This window comes from Carassius gibelio, chromosome A2 (assembly GCF_023724105.1).
Source record: "Carassius gibelio isolate Cgi1373 ecotype wild population from Czech Republic chromosome A2, carGib1.2-hapl.c, whole genome shotgun sequence".
Classification (NCBI taxonomy): domain Eukaryota; kingdom Metazoa; phylum Chordata; class Actinopteri; order Cypriniformes; family Cyprinidae; genus Carassius; species Carassius gibelio.
In genome coordinates, this window is record NC_068372.1 from 28,990,092 (window position 1) to 29,013,877 (window position 23,786).

General features: G+C 35.9%; 1 protein-coding gene across 2 annotated transcripts in view; it reads left to right on the plus strand.

Moving 5' to 3' along the window:
* Window positions 1-23,786, plus strand: part of LOC127937785 (CUGBP Elav-like family member 5) — a 131,716-nt gene that overhangs the window by 89,043 nt on the left and 18,887 nt on the right. For both annotated transcript variants that reach the window (XM_052534304.1, XM_052534305.1), the window contains exons 4-6: window positions 12,426-12,554; window positions 13,643-13,722; window positions 17,795-17,953. In XM_052534304.1, coding sequence (XP_052390264.1) covers window positions 12,426-12,554; window positions 13,643-13,722; window positions 17,795-17,953 — 368 coding nt within the window. The remainder of the gene's footprint in view (window positions 1-12,425; window positions 12,555-13,642; window positions 13,723-17,794; window positions 17,954-23,786) is intronic.

Consider the following 23,786-nt stretch of genomic DNA (forward strand, 5'->3'; position numbering starts at 1 on the left):
TCGTATAAAAGCTCCCTGGGATACAGTACTGACATTTTAAAATCATAATTTAAAAGAAGCACCTTCCACCCTCTTTATTTTTTATGCAAAACAGAGTGATGAAGAGTATTTCTCCATCTGGAGTCGTCAGGCTTTCAGAGCTGTTTTTTTAGATTTATACCCTATCCCATCATGCCGTTGGCCTCCGCGTTTGCTGTGCTCTTCACGCCGTTGGGAGGTATTTTTGGTCAGGTGTAAATTAGCGCGAGACAGAATTTAAAGAGAGAGTGTCTCCGTACTCTGACAGTTTACAGAATAGAATCACTTCTAATTTGAGAGGTTTTCTGGCGTATTTTCAGTTTCAAGGAATAATTCACGCATGTAATTACCTTCATATTTCTGCTTTTAAAAATCAAAGTTCAAATTAGTTCACTTCCAGAGTAAAAGTGCCCAGATAATTTAAGTGAACTAATCCTTTAAACTCTCTATCATGCTTTTTAAAAAAAAAACAATGTAACGTCACACAGACAGGGTGATTCTTTATTTTATTTTATTTTATTTTTAATTTTTAATTTTGTTAAAGAGCCACACAGATTGGAAATCAAAAATTACCTGTATTACAGTGTATGATGTAGCTGTCCATCAGTGTAAACAATGTGCAAATAATTAAACCAAAAAGTACACGATTTATAAAGTTATTGGCTTCTAAAGTAAGGAGTCGACTCTGAATCGCTGAAACGAGTCGTGATAGATTTCAAATGCACTGATCGTCATTTACAAAAACGTCATTAAAATGAAGTGTAACTCCGTGAATACTCAACGAAGAGACATGAGAGAGAAATCTATAGAAAGCTTGACATGTCTACTTTAAAACGAAACAAGTGCTGCCAAAAACAGATATTCTGTGATAAAGTAATCCATATGAAAACAACGCGATATCTGTTTTTCATGTCTCCCTTCGTGACCACGCCCCCGCGCTGAACGCGCTATTCAGACTCAAACTGAAGCGCGCGGCTTGAATACACACACACAGAAGAAAAAGCAGCGAGACTGTTCAAGTTTTTTATTTTACTGTTTGCTTCGCGATGAGAGGAATAAGACATAATTCACCCCAAACAGATGCTAACAAATAGTATACTGTGGAGGTGTGTGTGGAACAACCAATCAAACCTGACTATGTTAGTTGACCAATCAGAACACAGTATGCTACCGAAAGGTGGGGTTTAAGAAAACTGAATCTTTTGAATAGCTTCGTGCGAACCGTTTGGGGATCTCTGAGAATTGAGGTAATTTTAAAATTTTTAACCTTGGATGGATTTAAACCTAATGTACAGGACTTATAAACAGTGATAGGAAGCTTAGAATTTTCATCTTACTGGCTCTTTAATTGTTTTGTTTTTGTTTTATTTTTATATTTTTTACTTTGTTATATTTTATGTTCTAATTTACACAATATAACTACAAAACATTTTATTTCATTTTGTCTTATGTTTTATTTATTTATTTTTTATTTATTTTTTGTTTGTTATTTTTATTCATTTACTTTATTATTATATATTTGTTTACCTTTATTTATTTGTACATGTTTTGTGTTTATTTTATGTATTATATTTTGTTTTGATCCATATTTAATTTTTAATATTTACACAAACATATTGATTTCATCCCAGTTCTATTTTTTATTTTATTTATTTTTTATTTAACTTTGCAGAACAGTGTGATGGAATTCTTTATACATGTATTAGCTGTGCCGCCAGCTGGCCTGGTAGGTTTGCATTGGAAGTGTATTACAGTAAACACTTTTCTTTTCTTTTTTTGTTCTGTTTATGCAAACTCAGGGTCAGGTCGAAATGATTGTCTTTGGTAATCAACAGCATGCCACAGATGCTGTAAATGGACATTAAGGTGAAAATATCCCAGAATATCCTTTTTATTTACACCAACCTCCCAAACCCATTTTAAGAAAACGCTAATTAAGTGGTACAAACATAAGGCAAATGTTTCTCATTAAAAGCAATGGCTCTCTGTAATCAAATGAGTGTTCTAACAACCCTCTGGGTCATAAGAGGACTTAATTAAACAAGCTTCTGTCATTCTTTTGCATGTTGAACAGTTGCGTGCTTACAGCAGACCCTGTACATTCAGCTAATTGAGGTTTGTACAGTCTGATGCCTGTTGGCCAAGTGTGCGTGTTTCCTGAGATAAATGGAAGATGTAAGTGCACATCGATCCAGCTGGCACGGAGCGTGAAGGGCACGGAGATGCTCAGATTTACTTCTGCAGAGGGAGCTTTTCAGCTGGACAGCCGTGAGTGTTTCTGAAGAAGAAAGACAATGACAGAAAGTGTTAGGGTCCTTTCACACCTGCCTCATTTAGTTCGGTTGAATCGTACCAGAGTTCGTTTCCCCGTTTGGTGTGGTTCGTTTGGGCAGGTGTGAAAGCAGCAATCAAAAGACGGACCCAACAAGCTTTCAAACGAACTCTGTAGCGGTCCGTTTGTGGTGAGAACGTGATCCGACCTCGAACAGACCCAACCGCAAAAAGTACTGATAATTTTTGGACTAAACCAGCTGCCGTAGTCAGCTGAGCTTTGCATTATGGGATGAGGAAGTGTTTGTTGACAGTTTGCACTGTATCATGGCAGCTCGTGGACAATCTTGGAGTAGTGAGGAGGTACGGAGCCTCATAGAAATTTGGTCAGATGACCATGAGCATGTCAGAGTTAAGAAGAATTAATGCACGCATCCGCTTGAAGTTACGAGCTGGCCGTTTGCAGTTCATCAGAACATTGTTTTCAAGCCGCATCTGCACTTCATTATAGAAATCTATTGTTTGCATATTGTGGTGTATACAAAAAATTTACTAGGTTATGGCCAAGGACAAAACCCGCCCGTCTCTCTCGTCTCTCCATAGTTGTGTTGTCTCTGTGTTGTTTGCTGGCTTTTCCTTTTATGTTGGAATTTTCCCGCACATAAATTCTGACCAATCAAAAAGCAGTTTATGAAATACGTCATGGCCAATGAGTGATGTGGATGTTGACATGTGACTGCATTTTGGTTCGTTTCAACTGGTTCGGACCAAAGCAATCAGTGTGGTGTAAAAAGGAACCAAAAAACCTTAAAAAAAAAATGCTACAATGTATAATTGTTTGCCCTTGGTTCGGACCAAATAAACCGAACTTGAGATGTGAAAGCACCCTAAGAGGCATTCAGAGATCAACACAAGATTTTGATGGTTTGACGTTGATGGTGTTTAGACAAAAAAAGAAAACGAAAATGTTTTAAACACCTCCTTTAGCATAAGCATCACAGCCAGACATCTGACTTTCAGACCAAGTCCAAGCTAAATCATTGCTTATTCTGATCAATTACTGTCCTCTTATACAGGAAGGGATCGTGCAGTCCTGCAAAACCACTTTTGGCTTTCATCAAAATCCTGCCAACCATGTAACCTTTTCTGAACTAAGCACCTGACACTTTACTGCATAACTGAATGAATCTTATTCAATTCCAAAGTAGCTGTGTATACTGATGAAACTGATTTGTAATTTGCAGATTGGAGTATTTTGTGTGCTGCGTGCATCAGATGCATCTGTAGGTCTGTGATACTGGCAGGTCCTTGGAGATGTGTTGGTACATGAGCGGTTGTAGTTCTCACCATATTTGAGATTTCACCGAGTCCTTTAATAAAGGAGAAATGTTTTAAACATCTGCTTTAATCCTTTTCTTGGCTTTCTGACACCTCAGAGAAAAGTGGCTAAATCTGAACTGTACACCCAGAACAGCTGATCACTGTATTCTTGAAGAGTAGAGTGTTAGAGTATTCTAAAAGCTCGTTGAATAGTTCACTCGGAAATTAAAGTTTTATCACGATTAACTCATTTTGATGTGTTTGTCTTTTGTATTCCATTAAAAATATATATATTAAATTATATATATTTTTAAATAAATATTTATCTTTTTACATTTTTTTTATTTGATATTTTTATGTCGTTTTGATTTGTTTTTATACAGTGTAATAAATAAATATATTTTCCATAATTTTATTTTTCTATTTTTTTTTTTTTTTATATTTTATTTTTTTTTATTTAAATTTATTTTATGCCAGTAAATAATGCCAGATTGTATTTTATTTAAATTATTGTATTTAAAATTTATTTTATGTAAAAATTAAGGATGTGTGTTTATGATAGTCACTATAATAATCACTAGTCCATTTACAGTTCACAGGGTTTTTTTTTTATGTGTCTTTTTTGTCCCTTAATTGGTACTCAGCTGGACTGCTGTTGTGCATCACAAACACTCAAAGAGAGAGAGGGGCAGCAAATGAAAGTCTTTCATTTTGACACAATCTGATGAATGATAGTCAATTGCAGATGAAGATGGAGGAAGATGTTATAGAATAGACAGCATGATGTCAATAGATTGACTCTCAGACACACATACAACAGTGTCCACACACATCGCCTTGTGTGAGTGTGTGTGTGTGTGTTTGTGTGTTTATATACGTAGTGATTCCCATCATAGCACATGTCAGTATATGATAATATGAACAAATGAATTCATTTTCTGTCCATATTTGCCATCCGCTCAGACTCATTATGAGCCTCTATTACTTTTGTGGAGCACATCTGTGAGGATCTCTGCTCCGTCATGAGGCCTGTTGTCAGGCAGTCGTGAGATGATGGATGGGAGAGCCCGTCCGCTCTGTCTCTTTGACTCCTGTGTGAGTTCATTCATGGTAAAGCAGCATTGGGAATTCACATCTCGACTCGGAGAGGTCTGCGTTTAGAGAGCAGGTGTCAATGCACTAGACATCTTTCAACGCAAAGCCACCAAACATCATTTACTGATGGAACTTAAAATTAGAGCAGAATGAGTCATGTGCATATGGAGCTGCTATTTCATGTTGATTCAAATCTATGCTGCTTATGAAGGCAAAGTCTCGGGCTCACATGGAATGAGAGATTGAGCTGATCTGGTTTTATAGAGGAGAGAGAGGAGGTTTGTGGAGCTCGGCTAGATCTCTCTGCTAAGATGAATATTTGATCCTCCTCACTTCTGAATGACAGTATTTCACTAGATGAGCATTTGCCATTCTGTTTTTAGTTTCTAGGACACAAGCTCTTTTCTCAATACCTACACGTCACCTGGGCCTGACATGATACCAACATTTCAGAAGTTCAGATATGAATACCATACAAGAAGAATATCAGTTTTTGATGCCAATGTGCTGTCGAACTCTGTTCTTTATTTAAGAATTGTAATGTAAATATTAACAAATTAAATGAAAACATTAATGAGAAGCCTACAATTGTTATGCCAAAAAAATAAATAATAATAATAATAATAAACGGCTTTAGGTTTTTTAAGTTAATGATTCAACAGTTAGTTAGAAAATGTAGAACAAAGGATCAGATTTAAAACAATAAAATCAACAAAAACAAAGATTTGTTAAACTGTCACCATAATCTTTGTACTACTGATATTGAAAATTAGTGTTATTTTAGTAGTATTTATTAACGTTTTGAATTAGCGGAATCATATATACATATATAGTTTGAGTAATTTTATTATATGTTTTTGTCATTTTTGTTGTTTTTCTAGTTTTATTTAATTTTAACTTTTTTTATTTCAGTTTTAATCATTTTAGCAGTTCAACTAATATATTTTGGTTTGTTAGATTAATTTTTCATCAAATTTTTTTATTTAGTTTGTCATCTGTCATATACTGTGTGTGTATGTGTGTGTGTGTGTTTATATATATATATATATATATATATATATATATATGCACATACATACACAACATTACTTATTTATTATTTATTTTAGCTTTTTAGCTGTATTTTAATGACCAAAAACAATTTATAATAGTTTTAGTTCTAAATAACAATGAGAACACTGCTCTGTATTTCTGCCATTTCTAAATTTTTCTCTGAAATATGACTAGTTCATTTTTCACGGTAACATTTAAAGAGTTTGAGGTTTCATAAAAAGATGTGCAGGCCACATTCAAACTTTGTCTTCATAAGCAGCATATATTTGAAGATCTGTAGATTTGAATCAAGCAGTTCCATCTATACCAGACTCATTCTGCTCTCGTTTTATGTGTTTGACTGAACTTCCATCAGTAATTGATGTTTGGTGGTTTTGATCAGGGTTTGGGCTCAAGGTCAGAGGTTAATCTCAGGTTTAGCACTCTCCATGCATGAAATGCACCACCTTGTTTCTCTCCATGTAAAGCGGTGACTGTTCTGCAGACAGATTAAAGGTTTTTCTTTCTCTGTCTTTGTCTGCACACAAACGAGTCGGTTTGATTTCTGTGTCAAGAGCAGGTTCATACTCCTGTCTCAGTCGAGAACAGACACATAAGTCTTGAAAATTCACGCTGTTGTGCAGATTTGTAGCGTTCACCTGCCGGATGCCCTGTCCCGGATCTGCAGCTGTGAGGAGTGTGTCTCGCTCCTGCTGTCTGCTGTGATTAGGGTGAAAAGGGCAGCTCATATATTTCTGTAGGAGTCCGTCGGCGAGATCTTGTGCTTTGAATTGCACCTTTTGTAAGAGTTGTTAATAGCGTCAGGCTGATATTTTAGACTGGTTTACAATACTTTGATGCTATTTAAAATTATCAGCACAAACTTATAACCATGCAGCTTTGATCAAACTGTTAACCTATGACTTTTAACCAAAACTGTAGAGCATGCACACACACACACACACACACACACACACACACACACATACAGTATATACAGTATTGTTCAAAATAATAGCAGTACAATGTGACTAACCAGAATAATCAAGGTTTTTAGTATATTTTTTTATTGCTACGTGGCAAACAAGTTACCAGTAGGTTCAGTAGATTGTCAGAAAACAAACAAGACCCAGCATTCATGATATGCACGCTCTTAAGGCTGTGCAATTGGGCAATTAGTTGAATTAGTTGAAAGGGGTGTGTTCAAAAAAATAGCAGTGTCTACCTTTGACTGTACAAACTCAAAACTATTTTGTACAAACATTTTTTTTTCTGGGATTTAGCAATCCTGTGAATCACTAAACTAATATTTAGTTGTATGACCACAGTTTTTTAAAACTGCTTGACATCTGTGTGGCATGGAGTCAACCAACTTGTGGCACCTCTCAGCTGTTATTCCACTCCATGATTCTTTAACAACATTCCACAATTCATTCACATTTCTTGGTTTTGCTTCAGAAACAGCATTTTTGATATCACCCCACAAGTTCTCAATTGGATTAAGGTCTGGAGATTGGGCTGGCCACTCCATAACATTAATTTTGTTGGTTTGGAACCAAGACTTTGCCCGTTTACTAGTGTGTTTTGGGTCATTGTCTTGTTGAAACAACCATTTCAAGGGCATGTCCTCTTCAGCATAGGGCAACATGACCTCTTCAAGTATTTTAACATATGCAAACTGATCCATGATCCCTGGTATGCGATAAATAGGCCCAACACCATAGTAGGAGAAACATGCCCATATCATGATGCTTGCACCTCCATGCTTCACTGTCTTCACTGTGTACTGTGGCTTGAATTCAGAGTTTGAGGGTCGTCTCACAAACTGCCTGTGGCCCTTGGACCCAAAAAGAACAATTTTACTCTCATCAGTCCACAAAATGTTCCTCCATTTCTCTTTAGGCCAGTTGATGTGTTCTTTGGCAAATTGTAACCTCTTCTGCACATGCCTTTTTTTTAACAGAGGGACTTTGCGGGGGATTCTTGAAAATAGATTAGCTTCACACAGACGTCTTCTAACTGTCACAGTACTTACAGGTAACTCCAGACTGTCTTTGATCATCCTGGAGGTGATCATTGGCTGAGCCTTTGCCATTCTGGTTATTCTTCTATCCATTTTGATGGTTGTCTTCCGTTTTCTTCCACGTCTCTCTGGTTTTGCTCTCCATTTTAAGGCATTGGAGATCATTTTAGCTGAACAGCCTATCATTTTTTGCACCTCTTTATAGGTTTTCCCCTCTCTAATCAACTTTTTAATCAAAGTACGCTGTTCTTCTGAACAATGTCTTGAACGACCCATTTTCCTCAGCTTTCAAATGCATGTTCAACAAGTGTTGGCTTCATCCTTAAATAGGGGCCACCTGATTCACACCCGTTTCTTCACAAAATTGATGACCTCAGTGATTGAATGCCACACTGCTATTTTTTTGAACACACCCCTTTCAACTAATTGCCCAATTGCACAGCCTTAAGAGCGTGCATATCATGAATGCTGGGTCTCGTTTGTTTTCTGAGAATCTACTGAACCTACTGGTAACTTGTTTGCCACGTAGCAATAAAAAAATATACGGAAAACCTTGATTATTCTGGTTAGTCACATTGTACTGCTATTATTTTGGACAATACTGTATATATATATATTCCTATACATCTCATATGTGCACTAAGATCGTTATTATTTGTTTTTAAATAAAGAAAACAAAGTAATGATGTGAAATATTCTTATATTTTAAAATAACATTTTTTATTCTAATATATTATAAAATTTCATTTATTCCTGTGATGCAAACTGTATTTTCAGCATCATTCCTCCAGTCTTCGGTGTCAAATGATCTTCAGAAATAATTATAATATACTGATTTGCTGCTCAAGAAACATTTCGGATTATTGTTGAAAACAAAGGATTATTTGATAAATAGAAAGTTCAAAAGGACAGCATTTAATTAAAATAGAAGTTCTTTGCAACGTTATGAACGGCTTTATTGTCACTTTGGTCAAGATCTATAAAAATCTTTAACGCTTTATAGATGAGGAACAGACGGATGAAGTGTCCGAGCGCTCTAGAACATCTCAGTGTTTCGCTGGAGTCTGTGTCCGCTGCTCTGTCAGCATCAAACACTGTTTGACAGACTTTAATGTCCCCTGATTTATAAATAAGGACTTTTATTTGATCTGCGGCGAGTGTTCTGTCCGTCTGAGGTAAACTGAGTTTACTTACTGAGCAAAACAGTGTGCCTATGTGTGTTGTATTATTTAAATGTACCAAAATAATTATTTTTATTGAACAGCATACAGAAAATATCCCAATACCTGACAGATATCACTGAAATAAGTGTCCTGAGAAATCACACCCAGGACCAAAAACACACTATCGTTTGGCCAATCAGAAGACTTGGTAGGTCTTGGCCTGTGTGTCACTTTGAGCATTCTGGTTAGCTACTGTAGCGTCAGATTTGCTGACATGACATGATTTTTGGAGAAACAAGTCAGTCTACTTCAATAGCTAATGCTAGAAACATACTTCACTCAATTATTAAAGGTTCTTATGGCATTGATGGTTCCGTGGAATCGCTCCATTCCACAAAAAAAGGTGCTTTAGATTATAAAAATGTTCTTCACACTAAGAAAAAAATATAGTTCTTTTAAGAACTGATCACTGAAAGGTTCTTTGGGGAACCAAAACCCCAGACATTGAAGGCAATTTAGAAATCCCAGACAGGAAAAAGAGGAAATACAGTACATTCACTCATCTTCCAGACCAACTCCACACACACCGCTTCCCATTTTTACTCCAGACCCCAACGGCATTTGTGCGTTGGTGTGTGTGTGTCCTCTATTGCCGAACAGGTCTTGAACATTAACGTTCCCTCTGGCACAAAGCAGCAGAGCTCAGGACTGCTTGCGTTTAACTCATCCTTGCATCATCTCTTCTTTGCTTTCCCACTTTTCCCCGTGTCCCTTCATCCTCTGCCGTTTCTCCATTCTCTCTTCCTCTGATTTCTCTGATGTGTTTCTCGTCTCTGAGAGTCCACAGAACAATAACCAATGGGTTTTTCCTCACACATGCTTTTCCAATGCTAGAAAACCTATTTGATAGCTCTGTTTTAAACATCTTTGTAAATGAATAGTTCACCCCAAAATTAATGGGGGTGAACTATTCCTTTAAGGCATTGAATCAGTCAGTTCGAGGTGCTATGGACATGCATGTAAAGCAGCTTACTAGGCTTTGGAACAGAGCTGGTGTGTGTAGATTCCAACGGACCCCTGGGAGGGAGGGGCTAACAGATTAGACTCATGAATATTCAACGTGCTAATGAGAAGCAAATGAGGGGGTCTGTGCGGATAATTAGAATTGTGGCCAGCAGGATCTGGCACAAAAGAGAGAGAGAAATGCTTCAGTGGTCTAATATAAATTGTAGATATGGTGTCTCTGTAGTATGCCTTTATTGATGGAAAAGGTAATTTATCTGCATCATCAGCAGTTGAGTGTGTCTGTCAATCAAAGTGACAGTTCCCGAGAGGACAGGTCGCTCTCAAGATGCTGATGTTAAAATACTTTCTTCTGTCCAAGCTTAATATGCAGAGACAACTTTTAGGTAAGGTTGATTTCCCAAAACACTTTGAATGTGCTGCTTACAAAACGCTTCTGTTTGTTTGAGCATCTCATCTAGATGGACAGGATTATCTGTTATTTTTAAGTGTTTTACAAATCTGAGTGGTTGCACACTTCAGTTTTAACTGCTTTTCATTCAATCAATCTTCCAACTTTGTCTCAGATGTTTCTCCTAAAATTCCTAAATTGAAAGCCATTCTCTTTCTAGTCAAAAGTTATTTTTATCATTCAGAAAATACTGTCAACACAGCCAGAATGAATTCATTAATTAATGATAAAAATGTTAAAAATCAAGCAATTGATGTATAAAAAATAATTTTATAAAACCTTTGGAAAACAGGAATAAAACTGTTGTATGTAACAGAATGTAGAAATATAGAGCTTAAAAAAAACATGGATCCCAGATCATTTGATGAGAAATGTTTGACTTAATTTTGGTAGATCTGATTATGTGTTGTAACTGTTAACTAAGACTATTCAAATGTGTTTTGGTCCTTTAAATGAAGCTGAAATAAGAATATATTTGCAAATATTATATATTAATATTATATATTAAGCAAATGTGTAAAAATATTTCTCCATTTCTTTCCACTGCCGGCGAGAAGACACAATTGAGATAACAGAGATGATTTTTCTCCTATGGATCCATTTCTAGAGAGTGACAGCGCAAGTAAACCAAGCTGAATTTCAGCACATTGCCTGTGTTTCACGCAGCGTGTGTGTGTGTGTGTGTGTGTGTGTGTGTGTGTGTGTGTGTGTGTGTGAGAGAGAGAGAGAGAGTGAGGTGGTTTCTCTCATTAAAGACTACAGGTCACAGATCCGCAACACTGCAACTCAACTGCAATAGTCTGCAACTAGCAGCGCAGAGAGACAGAGAGACAGAGAGAGATCTCAAAGACGTGCTGCCTCTAAAGCACTGAACACACACACACACACACACACAGAGATGATGCAACTTGGATTCAAGGGTAAACAGCAGTGGAAAATGTGTGTTTGGATGGTAAGAGCGTGTGTGTTGCTGTGAGATGTTTGTATATATGAGTGTTTCAGTGCCGAGAGTCTGTTGTTTTAAACGTCGTGCTAGTGTGTGTTTATATCTATATCTGTAACACAAGCTGCGTGTCAACAACAAGACTCAAACACAGGGCACGTACACACTACAGTTTACAGAACATGGAGAAAGCATTGATTTCAGTCGAGCTGCTGCACGGAAAGGACAAACACCAGGATTTGAGACACTCCATCATGTGTCCAAAAGTTCATCTGAATTTGAGAGCTCCAGTTTTAAAAATCTGATTCGACCCAACTCTTGCCACACCCTTAAAATTAGAGCTTTTTATAGAATTCATTCTAGTATGTTTTAACTACATATACAAAAAAATTCTGTCTAATTCTGTAACATGCTTTACTGTTTTTGTTGTTTTATGATACATTTTAATTTTAGATTATTTTTATGCATTTTTAAAAAGTATAAATATCTACAATATTTATTTTATTATTTATAAAGAATTGTTTGTATTTGCATTTGTACTGTAACATTTTTATTATTTAATTCTATTCATAAGTATAGCCTACTACAAAAAAGGCTTATTTTGTGAATGTTTATGTATTTTATTTATTTGTTAAAACATATTTAAATATAATATTCATGTATATATAATCTTTAAGTGCTCTTAGCATGGTATAATGTTAATTTTGATTCAGTCATCATTTAGTGGATCTGATATGAATCAGTTACCTCTTGCACAGATTCAGTGAAGCATTCATTATCAGTTTGTGAGTCTTTTTGACCGGTTCATTTAAAGAGTCATTTGTTCATCAGTATTATTTGCTTGTAAATTGGACTACACTGATTGTGCAGCATATATTATTTATATATTTTAATTTTAATTTTTTGCCAAGAAAGATGCATTTAAAAGGGATGTTGATTAATTATTGTCTTTAAGATTATTTGACAGCAATTTTTTTTTTCCTGGCCTAAATATCTCATCTGCTCTGTGATTTCCTGTCCTCTTGCCGTTTTGTGTGAGAAGATGACAGTAGAAGTTTATATTCCCTTCGTGTGTTTGTATTTCAGAGGACAGGAAGCTGTTTGTGGGCATGTTGAATAAGCAGCAGACAGAAGAGGATGTGTACCGTCTGTTCGAGCCCTACGGAGTGATTGAAGAGTGCACCGTATTACGCGGCCCTGATGGAAACAGTAAAGGTGAGTTTCAGTTCCTACTTTCATCTCTCTTCAGTATTCACAGCAGGTTTATGAGCTCTCTCTAGTGAATGACAGGTCTGAGATGTATTTTATATTCCGAGCTGTTAAAAAAGAGTGACCTTCTACAGAAAAAGACAAAGACGAAACAAACAAACAGAAAAGCAGCATTCAACCTTGAGCAGAAGTGCTTTCATTTACACATTCAGACTATTCAAAGGCGCTCGTCAAGCCGACACTTTGTGATGGGGTTTTTCTCAGCGCTAACATGGCAGAATCCATTCTGGAGGGTGTCAGGGGTGTCGATATCACCTGACAAACCCCGGCTCGGTCCAGGCAGGAATTATTTACACAGACTCTGATCGCTGCGTCCATTAAAGGAGCGCAACAGAGGAAATATGTCAGAGAGGTCAATTGTGTTTGCAATGTGTGAAGAGAGAAACGACACGAGAGGTTTTGCTTATCTACTTTGATATAATGAGAATATGGAGCTCATACTTGAGGTGTATTTTATTAATAACACAAATATAAAACTTAGTGAAGATGCTGATGATTTATATGGACAAAAAGTGATGAAATTCTCATGTTTGTAATCTAAGTCAATGAGACCTTATAACAGTACAGCAGATACTTATATAAAATTATACAAATATCATTCATCACTTTATATCTCCCATTAATGTCTTAGTAAGATTTGAATGCAAAACATACAATGCAATGCAATACAAACCTGATTGCACAATTATACTAAAAGACCTTTTACTTGCTAAAAAAGTCTAAATGATCAATCGGACGACAGAAGGCATGCTTGTAAATTGTGTACAATAGGTTTTAATATGTTTTGATCATGTTGACAATTTAGAGCCTTAGACATGTGCATATGAAATACAGTACAGCAAGCTTTATAGGGTTAAAAACACTCCCTCATAAAATTATTCCTACATTGGTACACTTTTGGATAATATGGTATGCTGAGAAAGTGAAATGAGGGTTTTGTTTGTGTGCATCTGCACGTCTTCTCTCTCGTTCGCTGCTGATAACCTCCACTGGTCTTCCTCATTATTTCTCTGCTCCTCTTGTGTGTTTTACAGGTTGTGCCTTTGTAAAGTTTTCAACACACACTGAGGCTCAGTCTGCCATCGGTGGGCTGCACGGGAGTCAGACCATGCCTGTGAGTACAGCCACACACTATTATACATGCAGCTCATATCAACTCAGGTACCAGGTACTTTTAAACATTCATTCGAAAGTTAAATGACCTAAAATATTTACTTTCACCTATACAGTCATATGCATTTTGACCTAAAAATTGGAAAAAGTTAATGGACATGATATGCGACGACATGCACTTGCAATGTAATTTGTGGACAAACATGTTCATGTTACAGAAAGCGGCGCACACATGCACAGCTGATGTTGAAGCTGCTGTCATGTGTTGAGCTCAAACAGCTTCAGTGTCAGTATAAGTGCAACTCAGCCGCCGTCAGTCTCTCGGTTTCATCCTGAGTACTAGCTTACTGCTAGCTTATAAAAGTTACTGCATACTAAAGTACATACTACTTTTTTATGTTTCTGTGTGTATTTTCATGTATTTTTTTATTATTATTATTATTTTATCTTACAATTGTCTATTTAATATGTATTATTATTATTTAATTTTTTTATTCATTCAGATATTTGTTTTATTATTTACCTTGGACAACAACAAGAATCTTAATTGGGGGACTGCATTATAATAATAATTTTAATAGTTAAGCAAGAAGTTATATATATATATATATATATATATATATATAAATAACAAACTATATACAAATCATCTTGCAATGCATACAATTACAATTGCATCTTAAAACTTTATTTTATTTATTTGTTATCATAAAACTATTTATTGATTAATGTATTTTTACCAAAAATATATTTAACTTGTAACTGTGATCATTTTAATTGGACTGCATATTCATTTTAATATTTAAAGTTATTAAACAACGCTCATTCTATTATTATTTTTTCTTACATATATCAAAATAACAAACTATATACAGTAAAAACATCTTTACGCTTTTTTATTTAATTTTAAAGCACTTTTTTAAGTATTTATTTTATTTCTTTTGCATCATAAAAAATTATCGCAAAATTCAATTTTAGTCTGTTTCTGACAAACAGCACTTCAGCCACAGTTGGGGTCTAATTGCATGGAAAAGATCCACTATAATAACTCATCTTTTATCCTTCACAGATCAAGTTGCACAGGTTTGAAATGAAATGAGGTTGGATGCATCAAGCTAATTTTCTCCAAATTTTGGTGAACTATGCCTTTAATTCCACAGCTTTCCTGTCAAAGCTCACACAGAAAATGCTGCAGATTCCTCACGCACCATCTTGGTATTCCTTACATAGATAAAAATCACAGCATACATACTGCACACTGCAATATAACACACAGGTAGTATGTTAGTATGCTCTTCTGAACATTTACTTTCTATCCAAGAGCTCTCACATTCTTTATCACACTCCTTCTGTATGTTTCCCACCTCTCTCTATCACTCTGAGGTTCAGATGAATAATTCCTCTGCCACATATTGAAAGGACAGATAAAGAGGTGTTTTCTTCATCCCTTGAGAGCAGGACAGGAAGTAGAGAGAAAGAGAAGGAGAGTGAGGAGTACAGATGATCAAACAGAGAGAAAAACACTCACTGTCACAGAGAGGAAAGACAGGTAGAGAAATGCCTCTGATGAACCACTGTAAATGTGTGTTTAGAGATCAGCTCAACCTTGAGAGTAATTATCCTCAAATGAGCGTTCAAGGCCGTATCTCACCCCCACACACACTTTGCATAGCGATAATTAAAAGCATTTACATACTTGACGACAGAATGGATGAGTGAGAGAAACGAGAGATTCAATGGCTTACACAGGCAGCGTTTTAAAGTTCACCCAAAAATAAAAATAAAAATGGTGTAAATGTGCTCAACCTCAGGCCATCCAATATGTAGATGAGTTTGATTCTTCATGGGAACAGATTTGAAGAAATGTAGCATGAATAAAGGGATAGCCTGATAGTGAGTACATTTTTGGGTGAACTCTTCCTTTAAGCCTTTAAACTGAACGTGTCTGGTTTCCCAGAGGAGGTCAGGTAAATCTCTGTTTCAATGACTTGCATTGTGATCTTAATTCCATCTGAATCAAACAAGTCTGTATTTTTCTCTGCACAAAATTACAGAGCAAATGACTTGCTCTGAGAAATCTAATCCCGTCCGGATAGCAATGTCTGTGATTACCGTAGATTGCTTTTATAAAGCTTCTCTTCATTTATTTTGACCTGTTGAATATCTTTGTAATATCGCTGACTTGTGCACCTTCATTATGGATTTAGACCTTTTGCCAAATTTCTGGGTAAGATAGCAGCTGACGGTTCGAGCTCTGATTGCGTCCCATCCGAATTAAAAAGAGAATTACATCAACGAGGAACTGCTCGAAGCAACAGCACCATTAGCTACAGCCTTCACTTTTATTAATTCTTGCTTTTTATATGCAATGTTAAAATTAAAAATTAACCAGAGACGGCCGTCCGAAGGTTTTATTATTTACATATTTTTCTAAATAAATCATTTTATTAAGCAAGGATCAAAAATGACAGTAAAGATATTTATAATGTTAGGTTTCTATTTCAAATAAATGCTGTTCTTCTGAAATTTCTATTCATCAAAGAACCATGAAACAAATCGTATCATGGTTTTCACGATAATAAACAGTTTTCAACACTGATAATAATCAGAAATGTTTCTTGAGCGGCAAATCAGCATATTAGAATGATTTCTGAAGGATCATGTGACACTGAAAACACTGTATTTTAGGTTATAATATTTCACAATATTACAGTATATTTGATCAAATAAATGCTGCCTTGACACATGAAAACATGAATAAATCTTATCAATTGTCCAGTACTTATTTTAAATGTTTGTTGTAAATTTAAATAATTAATCTTACATATTTGCAATGCATTCCTAACCGGTTCTGTATTAGTTTGCATGCTGCATGTGAAGGTTGATGACTATGTAGGCAGCACACTAGGTTTTGGAACAGAGCCAGCGAGAGAGCGTTCAGCTGTACTGAGTTTCAGGAACATTTTAATAGTTCCTCATTACACATTCAGAGCCATGCGTTGAGTTAGCAAAGGCCTCATTAACAGCTCAGCCTTACCGTTCGTTTGAGTCCTACAGAGTGACACTTTCCGCCATACCGATTTTAATACATTAATATTTCAGCATCACTTTACAGCTCGTCACAGTGATGTTCAATGTCAAATCCCAAACCTGTTCTGGCGGTCTCACTTTTGAGACTTTTATATAATACCAAATTTGACGCTCATATTATTTGCTGTACTTCAAAATCAATTATAATTCAGTGTAAAGTGGCAGTGATGTATGTCTTTGTGTAGGATTCACACGTACTTCCTATAGTGCTCATTTCAAGTGCTCCATATGATGCTCACTTTAACCCATAATCTGCATTGAAGTACTGTGTAGGCTTTGGATCAAATCCCCAGAGGTCTAGATCTCCAGAATCTGTGAGGCAAGGGGAATATTGTGGCCTTTAGGGCCGATCGATCTCGTGACGGTTTATCGGGTCAGAGAGGCCCAGCACACGAAAGGTCAAGTGGTGCAGTAAATCATCAAGAGCCTTTTAATGAGTCTGCATGTGTGCCATTGTGAGATGTTGCACTACACAAGAGAGCACAAGAAATAGAAAAATGGTAAGGTTTGAGAGATCACAGGAGGCAGAGATGGAATTTTCCATCTAATGTTTATAATTTTTTTTCTCCCACCCCCATTTCAGCTTTATTTCATTTTTAGTTTAAGTAAACATTAATGCGGACACAAAAGCACTACTAACATAATTTAGTTTTTAGTAATATTTATATAATATTATGGTTTTTAATTTATTTTAATTGTGGTTTATTTTTATTTTAGTTTTAGTTCAGTTTTAGGTTTTTATTGTGAGTTTTACATTTTTTTGTGTGTTTAATCTAATAATTACAGTTTCTAGTTCATAATAAGCATAGTTTATTTTATAGTTTAGACTCACGATGTAAGATTTTCACGTAAATTTGTAAAATGAATTCATTGTTTTTAGTGCAAGAAACAAACATTAGAAATGGACTTTGTGTGAAAAAGTGCTATATATAAAGTTATATATATACATAACTCTTTGTTCAACTGCTATGTGTCTCTCACAGGGAGCTTCGTCGAGTTTGGTGGTAAAGTTTGCTGACACTGATAAAGAGAGGACCATACGCCGCATGCAACAGATGGTTGGTCAGTTTGGCATCTTTAACCCCACCGTGGCCCTGCCGTTCAGCACCTACAGCAGCACCTACAGTACTTACACACACGCGGTGAGCACACACAACATGCATTGCATGCTCCTAAAGGGCCTAAAGAATTGTGCTGTGTACTTGTGCTGTACAGAGCGCCGCTGAATTCTCACAGCCTCAGATTAATGTCCTACTGTCCTTGTCTGAAGCCGTTTTTCACTCTCACTATGCTCCTGAATAATGCATTAACATAATTTCAATTAACGACCAGAGAAAACTTGAAATTCCTCTCCAGGTTTTTATGGTTTATTTGCATTTTTAATATTTGGTTTTGATTATAAAGGAGAGTTTTATAACCTGTCATTTTGAGTTCATGTGTTTGGCATGATGTTGAGTAAAATATCAAATGTTCACAGTACATTTTCATAGTTTTTCAAAAATAAGCAGCTTGCACCTTTAATTTGGTCATTAGGTTTCCTAAAGAAAGTGTCAGAAGGTCAGTTTTGTTATTCATCCATGTCTTGCACCTTACGAGTATGAGATTTTAATAGCTGTTCTTAATTAAACTTTATTAATCAAGGTGTTAGAGTTGGTGAGTGTGCATCATTTCCATGAATCAGTTCAAAACTCTGATACTGATACAGTAAATTGTTTAATCAAATATATTGACTGAAATTGTCATGTAATCACCATTTTAAAAATGTACTTTGTAAACTCTTAAGTGCATATAAATACAATTATTAAATTAATTATTGTGGTATTTGTTCAAATGAATCATTATTATTATTATTATTTTTTTTTTGCTATTTTATTTCTTGCATTAATTCGTTCAAAATGCTGATTCAGTCAATTGTTTGCATCAGTAACTGACAAATATTCACTAACATGAGTGTAGCATTTAAAACGTTTTTAAATATAGGCTACTTATTTAGGTGCATGTAAATAAAAAAATAAATATCATTCTTCCTTGCGTCATTTAGTGAAAAACATGATTATTTTTAATTAGATTTTTGCTGTTTTCTGGCATTAATCAGTCGGTTCAAAGCTCTGATTCCTTCAGAGCATAGCGTTTAAAAATTGATTTTAATGTAATTTATATGAGTATTTAGGTGCATGTAAATGAAAATTGTTATCAATTTTCCTTGTGTCTTTTAGTGAAAAACATGATGTTTTTTAATTCGATTTTAGCTGTTTTACTTCTTTCGTTTATCATTTAAATCAACTTGGCATCCACGGCTGTTTGGGTGAAATTATGGTTCCTTTTAAACTGTTTCAGAGAAAATACATAAATATAGATATCTACATCAAATATTATCAAAAGGCTGAAAAATATCATGATGATTTTTTCAAAGCTTCATCATCCTAGCCTAGTTCGCCATACTCAGCATGGTTAGAATAGCCAAATGCATCTTTGAGTAATTCATCTTCTTTAGATGAATCCTACTTCATTTATGTAATGGATAATGTATTCAAAGCACATGGATTTCTGTGCATATTCATAAGCGTATTACTTGAAATGATAACGGCATTAGATACAGATTAGGCCTGTGTTCAAGTTAGCAGTTATTTTAAATACTTTTCAGCTCACAGAGTCTCACAGAAGTGGGAAGTTTGAGGATCCGCATCACGTGTCAAACAGAGCTCCATGCTCTATATATAGCATATACCCTGCAGGCGTTTAGTTTTAATTACACTGCGCTGAACTGTGCGCATATGTGTGTGTGACATTTCAAACTAAAGCTTTGATTTTATAATCCATATGATCCTTCGCCAGAACCTCGTGCGCATCCTCGCCATGTTAGCGGCTCGCCTCTTATTATCCCGCGCGTGTGTGAACATACTGTGCTATCTGTGTGCAATTCCTTCTGTGGCTTCTAAACATGGAACCAACAGAAGGAAAACCCCCAGGTTTCCCATCATCCACCTGTTCTGTGTCCCTGTACACAGTAAATACAACCGCACATGTTGAAGCGCACATACAACTTGAATTTTGATAGAATAGAATAGAATAGAATAGAATAGAACAGAATAGAATAGAATAGAATAGTCACATAAAATTGTACAGAACCATAAAGAACCTAACAAAACAGAGTCATAAGGCAGAACAGAAAATAACCATATAGAATAGAATAGAATAGAATCAAACAAAACTTAGTCAGAAAATAGAACAGAATAGAATAGAACATAAAATTGTACAGAACCATACAGAATCTAACAAAACAGAGTCATAGGACAGAACAGAAAAGTATGGAACAGAGCCACATGGAACCGCATTGAATCTAATGAAACAGAGCAGAAGAGAAAATAGACGTATAGAATATTATTAAGTAAATACAGTAAACACAACCACATGTTGAAACGCACATACAACTATATAGAATTGAATAGAATCACATAAAATTGTTATCCTAAAGATTAGCCTATTGTTGTTTCAATTTTTACACTCAGAATGGACTGAGAATCGCATCTCTATTCTATTTACCGTATTTTTTGGACTATAAGTCGCACCTGAGTATAAGTCGCATCAGTCCAAAAATACGTCATGATGAGGAAAAAAACATATATAAGTTGCACTGGACTATAAGTCGCATTCATTTAGAACCAAGAACAAAGAGAAAACATTACCATCTACAGCCACAAGAGGGCGCTCTATGTCTTCAGTGTAGACTACAGGAGAGCTGTGCAGCATAGAGCGCCCTCTCGTGGCTGGAGACGGTAATGTTTTCTCTTGGTTCATTTCTCTCGGTTCATGTCAATTTAATTTTGATAAATAAGTTGCACCTGACTATAAGTCGCAGGACCAGGCAAACTATGAAATTAATTGCTACTTATAGTCCGAAAAATATGGTACTATTCTATTAAGTTTTAATTCTTTTGATGTTGAAAAATTAACACAGCAGGTATAACATCTCAATTTGTTCACAAAAAAATATGATTAATGCACTGGTAATAATCCTATTTGATACTGAATTATGTGTCCCATAATGCCCTGCTCCAGCACTCTCTGGCACTGCATTGATGTCTTAAACACCTGGCACTGGAATAGAAGACACAAATAAAGGCGAGAGAGGATTGGAGGCTGTAATGTTCCAATGCGCACTGCTCAAGAACCAAAGCACGAGCAGTCAAGCACTAAAGGGCATTTCAGAAACCTTTCTCAATGTAAACAAAGAACAGGTCACAAATCCACTTCAGTTCAACCACGCTGCAGTGGTGTAATTCTGCTGTGGCACTCTTCAATCCAAAGGCTTTTATAGTGACCATGAAAGGAGTTTGTGCAGAATAATGATGTTCATTTTATGAACAGAGCTCCAGACTGATGTAAAACATGCTGTAGTTTGAAACCCTCTGAGTGAGTGGGTGTGTTGTGTTGTGGAGTAGTTTGTGGTTTGCAGTGCCACCTGGTGGATTGCTGTGCAACTGCACACAGGAGGTGTCTGGCTCTTGAACAGAAACTATTCAAACAATTCAGTGGACATTAACCTGATGCAAGTATTTGTAATGTTAATTATGATTTGTTCCAAGTGTACTTGTTATTTAATGTGATTTTCGTGATTCATATCTATCTGTGCGTGCTTTGTTGGACTAGAGCACACAAACAAAACAGCAATGATGAGCCTCAGCTGCAGGTGGGTGGACTTTTTAAGTCAGGACTACTTTATTGTCACTTTCCGCATGTACAGTACATACATACAGAGAATCGAAATTGCGTTACTCTCAGACCCCTGGTTTTTATATCATGGTCATGATACCAATTAAAATTTTGGGTTGGAAATGTAACATGAACATTTGTATGTATTACCTAATAATTGAATTAAAATACTCTCTGTTCTTGAGAACTTTCTATTCATCAATCATGAAAAAAAATACACTCTTGATTATATATTTAATTTTCTTTTAATTATTATAAGACACCAAGTTTTGTAACTTCATCTCCTTTTGGAGAAGATTCCAATCTGAAGTGGCAGCATATTTAAATGAAGTTTTTCCAAGCTCAGTTTTGACAAGAGCCACACAAAGTATATAATTTGATTGAGAACATAATAAGTAATTGCCAACCAAAGTCCTCTGATAATCGAGAACTGGTAAAAAAGGAGCGGACACACTGAAGGAAAAGCATGACTTATTTATTTTTCTTTAGTTCTTGTGTCAAATAATTAATATGTGAACCAAAATGTAATGTGTTATCGATAATAATACCCAGGTATGTGGACTCTGATCTGAACTGTGCACTCAGAAGAAGTCAGAAGTCAGAAGAATGATATAACTTTTAGAATTTGAATAACATGCAATATATTTATATATTTTTTTCAACATTTAAAACCAGCTATAAAGCACAAAATTTGTTTTGGATCATATCAAAGGCAGACTGTAAAAAAAAAGCCACAGACTGTTACAGAGAGGGGTCTGGACAGTAAACAATAGCATTGGCTGCATAAATAAATAAATAAATAAATACTGAATAATAATGTCCCCAATACAGATCCTTGTGGGACTCCCTTAACAACCTCCAGAGGATCTGACTGAACACCTTCCAACTGTACACATTAGGTTATTCGTTTTAAGTAAGAAATAAACCACAAAATAAACATTTCTGATAGTCCTACCCATCTTAGCCTGTTTAATAATATGTCATGATGCACAGTATCAAAGGCCTGTGATAAGTCAATAAGAAGACTATAGCACAATGTTGTTTAGTATCTGAGGACTTCACAATGGCCAAAGTATACTCTGCCCTTTACAGAACCCAGATTGGTTAATAGGCAGTATATTATGACAGTTTAATACTGTGTCAGCTGTTTGCTAACTAGATTTTCCAAAAATGTAGAGAGAATACTGAGATTAGAACAAAAACAAGTGATTATTGTCATCCATTTAGACATCTCATTTCTTCATACACCAAACACTTCCATTTTCCCAACCCTTCCCCCCAACACATGTCAGCACGTCCACACAAACATGCATAAGTACGCGTGTCATCCTTCTTTTCTCCATGTGAGGGACTGAAGGCTTTGCATTGAGCTGTGCACTTCTCGTAGCCGCACTACACGAGTAATTGGCCCATGATGGAGCGCTGATTGCCTCACAGTACCTGGGGAGTTCAACACGCATTAGCATTCAATAATATTGCAGATGCATACACAAACACACACACACACACACACACACACGTATGCATCGCTCCAGTAAATGAGTTTATTAAAGAGGCTTTCACCTCATCTTTGTGTCTCAGGGCTGGACGAGAGTTGATTTGCCGTGTGAATTTGTTCAGAAAAAAACATTGAATTAAACTGAATTAAAGGTACAATTTGTAAGATATCTGCAGTAAAATATCCAAAAACCATTAGACTAGTGTTATATATTTTGTCCAGCTAATTACTAATAATGTCTCTAATGTTTTCAACTACTTGTAAATCATGAGAAAATTCCCATACTAAACAGTGACACCTTTGTTACCGCCTTTACTGACGTAGAAACCACATGACAACAGTGTCGTGGACAAATGCGGAAGTAGCTTCGCGACAAACTTCAACTAGAAAGAGATGCCGATCTCGCTTGTGTTTTACTCGACAGGTGAGTTGTTTTGATTCGTATCTTTACAGAAAACCTATGCCATTATAACGATCAACAAGATTAGTATTATGGGGTATACACGCCAAACGCGGGGCATCGCGTTTCTAGACCCGCCTGAGGACGCGTCTGATCCATCATCTGATCGTGTCTTTGCATTGACTTTGTATGTAACGTTAATCTACTCGCGCAAATAGTTGAACTCGCGTTAAATCCACAATTTATCTTTCTATCTGATCGATCAGCGGTTGGATAGAAGACAACACATCCCATCATTCCACGCTCCTTCTTAGCGTCATCAAACCACGCGATTGTTATTGTTTTGATAGTGAGCCCTCTAGTG